We start from the raw sequence: 3,788 nt of genomic DNA on the forward strand, positions 1-3,788 counted from the left end.
CGGAGGTAAGAGAGGTTGTAACTTTGTTGTAAAAGTAAATGACTCCATTTAACAATGAGACAATGACTTTATGCTCCCAAAAGACCTGTTCAAGATTTCTCTTTGTGCTTAATCTGAAACTAACAAAAGTTAATATGATATATTTGGATGGATGAGTTTTAGTGCCTTTTCTTTTTGCAACTTTGTTGTGAGTTTTGTTTTGCTTTAAGTATATACATACTAAGTACTGCCAATTGGCAATTGCTTGGTGTTACAATTGGCAGCATGGAGGAGATGTAAATGCTGCAGATCATACAGGGCAAACAGCATCACACTGGAGTGCAGTTTGGGGTGCAGTTCCGGTTGCAGAGCTCTTACCCCAAGAGGGTGCCCTGGTAAATCTGGTTGATACATATGGGTATCAGGTATACTATACTTTTGCATGTATTTTATTTTTAGCACATGAACCTTGTATTTGAACATTTTTAATTCAATTTACCTTTGCTTCGTCGCCCCCACTCAAAGAAATCCTGGTTCCATCCTTGACAATAAATGGTTATAAACCACTTTCTAGTGTCGATATAAAGAGGAGCCAAAGGCCCCAAACCTTGAGCACAAACCAAGAAAAAAAAAAAAACAATCATGACCATATTCCTCCTAAATGACACTCCAGCCTTTTCCTCTCCAAAATCCCATATATATATATATATATATATATATATATATATATATATATATATATATATATATATATATATACATACTAGTATTTTTTTATGCGCGATATGATACCCAAAAATTAGGTACCTAATATTATTATTTTATATTAAGATTTTTTATATTTAAGTTATTATAAATAATAATAATAATAATAATAATAATAATAATAATAATAATAATAATAATAATAATAATAATAATAATAATGATAATAATTATGATGATGATGATGATGTAAACATTTTTATACATTTGATATTTATTATTGAAGAAGATAATAAAATATATGGTGGATGCATGTGCATAGTAACAACAGTGGAAAAGATAACGGAAGTTATAACGGTAGGGGTATATTTGTCCAAAATATTATAAAGTACAACCTTTATAGCATAATGTATAAAAAAAATTAACGAAAAAAATGGACATAAATGAAGGGTATAACCTTCATTCACACTTATTATGAGTTTAGATTATTATTATTATTATTATTATTATTATTATTATTATCATTATTATTATTATTATTATTATTATTATTATTATTATTATTATTATTATTATTATTATTATTATTATTGTAATTTATTCCATAACATGTTTTTGTTTTTTTTTTTTTTCTTTGAGCACAACAACATTTTACCACCTTATTATTAGAAAAAAATACGGTATTAATTTTAAAGATTGTGATTTTGGTAGGGCCTCATTTACTTACCACAACGGGGCCACAAAAATCTAATATAAAAACCGGCCCTGGTTTTCTGGTTCACCGCGTTGCGACTGAAGGCAACGATTGTTAGCGTTGCAATGGGGAGATGCAGCGAAGGCGAAGCTAGTTTTCCCGCGACGTCGCTGCTCCATTCCCTCCATCGGGTAACGTCGGTGGGCCTTGTGTGGTGGTGTCCGTGGGTTGAAGTTGCGGGTGACGGGTTCCAGGCGACGTCGATGGCGACAGGGCACTAGGCGTTGCAACAAGGCGAGATGGCGGAGCCGTGCTGGGTTTTCCGAGGAACATTCGAATTCTCGCTCTCCTCCTTCAGCGGCGCCATCGTGATTACTGTCTCCATGACTCCATTCTTCCTCCGTCCGGCTGCACTAGTTGGTTCTTCAGTTCGTTGCCGAGATTACTGTGTGAGGAGCCTGCTACTACTGCTGCTTCTTCATGCTTCTCCCGTCGACGCCACAGGAGGTAAGGCTTCTGGTTGATTAAAGATTAAGAAGATGATGGATTATAGTTTATGGGCCGGGTCTGGCCCATTTGGCCAGACTTTGATTATTATTTAAAAAAAATTGGGCCTATTTTAGTATTTTGGGCTTGCTTCAGCTCTCTCCATCATATTTTGGACTTCTTTTAGCTAATTATTCAATTTAATTTCTCCTTAATTCATTATTAAATTGTTATTCAATTTGGAGCAAATATTATGCTTTAATTTGCTGTTTGAATTTTAATTTAATGTTAAGGTGCATATTGAATTGTCTCAAGTTTTAAAATTATAGTTAATAATATATTAATATGCAAAATCAAAACATGCTATGTATATTTATTAAATAATTATTTTATTATTATAATTATACATGCATAAAAGCACGCATTAAGATTAGATTTAGCATATTATTAATTCTTAAATTCATTATTAAAATATCATTCAATTTTGGATACTTAGACCAATTTAGGACATTATAGTCTATTAAGATAACTTGTTTTTTGGTTTTCCCTTAATTTTGAGCATATTTTAGTATTATGTGTATCTGGAACTTTAGGACCTATTTTGAACAAGCTATTTGGGACGTATCTTGGGTCATTAAAGTATGGATCCCACCATTTTGATTGATACTTTAATAATAATTATAGCCTTTTTATTTGACTTATAACATGTTTATTAAGTGTTAATTATTACTAACTACCATATTTTGGTATTCATCATTGGTAATAATATTAAGTTTTTGGTCTATTTCAACACTAGACCATTTTCCATTCATGTTATAATTCACTTGGGCCATTGAGGTTTATAAGCCTAATTTGATTGATTAAGTGCTATAATTATTGTCTTGGCCTATTTTGAGACATTAAGGATTTAAGGATTTAATTTTGGCCATTAAGAATTACAAACTATTGTTTAAGTTGATTAAGTTTTAATTTATAATAGTTTTCAGGGCTTTAATAATAATAATAATAATAATAATAATAATAATAATAATAATAATAATAATAATAATAATAATAATAATAATAATAATAATAATAATAAGTCTTTAATTTTATGGCAAAAGCAATATAGTTGCTATATTGTCTGTATAATGGTAATTTGGTTATTACCCTACTTTCAGTCTCCCTAAGTATCATAATAGTCATGGTTAATTATTATGTGGTAAATTGAGATTAGTATTTGGCACCCCTTAATCAGTTTTGCCTTTATTGTAGTTATTATTAATTGGCATTATTAATTACTGTTATTAAGTTTAGAGGCTAATCTCATTTATTAGCTTGCATAATAATTATTATTTCATGGTAATCTGCCATATTTGGTACATTGGTATGCTTAAATACTTCATTTTATATGATTATTAATGTTTGTAATTAAGTCCTACCAATAAATCTTTAACGTACCATTGGACGTTGTATCGAGGTTACTGCACCGACAGTGAAGATAGGGAGAATTCTGGGGTTTTTCTTCTCATGTTAATCGTCATCGTTGTTAGCGCAATGGAGGAGATACGGTTTGCATCACTAAGGTAGGCCATTAATTATCTTTTATTGTTATTATTGGTAATTGTGCTACAGTTACAGTTAACCGCTACTTTAGACTAGTCACATATTTTATCTTTAGAAAACTGGAAACATTAAAAGATGTATTATCATACTTTAGTTTGTCGTTATTACTAATGTTAATAGTGATTATAATGTTACTTATTACTATTAATAATTAATTAATGATGACATTAATATTGTTATGGTATTCAGTTATGTATCTTGAATTGTTTCCAAATAAATCTATGTGACAATATTTCGGTTCAGAAAATATTTTTTTTCTTGACACTAATGTTTTCCGGACATCAAATTTTATTAAGTTTTCAAAACTATATCTGAAAAT

The 3,788-nt window shown here is 30.0% G+C and overlaps 1 protein-coding gene across 1 annotated transcript; it reads left to right on the plus strand.

Annotated features, from left to right (window-relative positions):
- The first annotated feature begins 376 nt into the window (after positions 1 to 376).
- Positions 377 to 3,494, plus strand: LOC109155295. Its single transcript, XM_019302979.1, has 3 exons — positions 377 to 404; positions 1,396 to 1,885; positions 3,324 to 3,494. The coding sequence occupies exons 2-3, from the start codon at positions 1,678 to 1,680 to the stop codon at positions 3,431 to 3,433; spliced, it is 318 nt and encodes a 105-aa protein (XP_019158524.1). The 5' UTR covers positions 377 to 404; positions 1,396 to 1,677; the 3' UTR covers positions 3,434 to 3,494.
- Positions 3,495 to 3,788: the final 294 nt, after the last annotated feature.

The sequence above is a fragment of the Ipomoea nil genome, unplaced genomic scaffold (genome assembly GCF_001879475.1).
Source record: "Ipomoea nil cultivar Tokyo-kokei standard unplaced genomic scaffold, Asagao_1.1 scaffold2700, whole genome shotgun sequence".
Taxonomy (NCBI): Eukaryota; Viridiplantae; Streptophyta; class Magnoliopsida; order Solanales; family Convolvulaceae; genus Ipomoea; species Ipomoea nil.

Coding starts and splice junctions, on each gene's coding strand:
- LOC109155295 (XM_019302979.1), top strand. CDS start 1,678: ATGGCGGAGCCGTGCTGGGTTTTCCGAGGAACATTCGAATTCTCGCTC. Junction 1,886..3,323: donor TCCCGTCGACGCCACAGGAG/GTAAGGCTTCTG, acceptor CGTTGTATCGAG/GTTACTGCACCGACAGTGAA.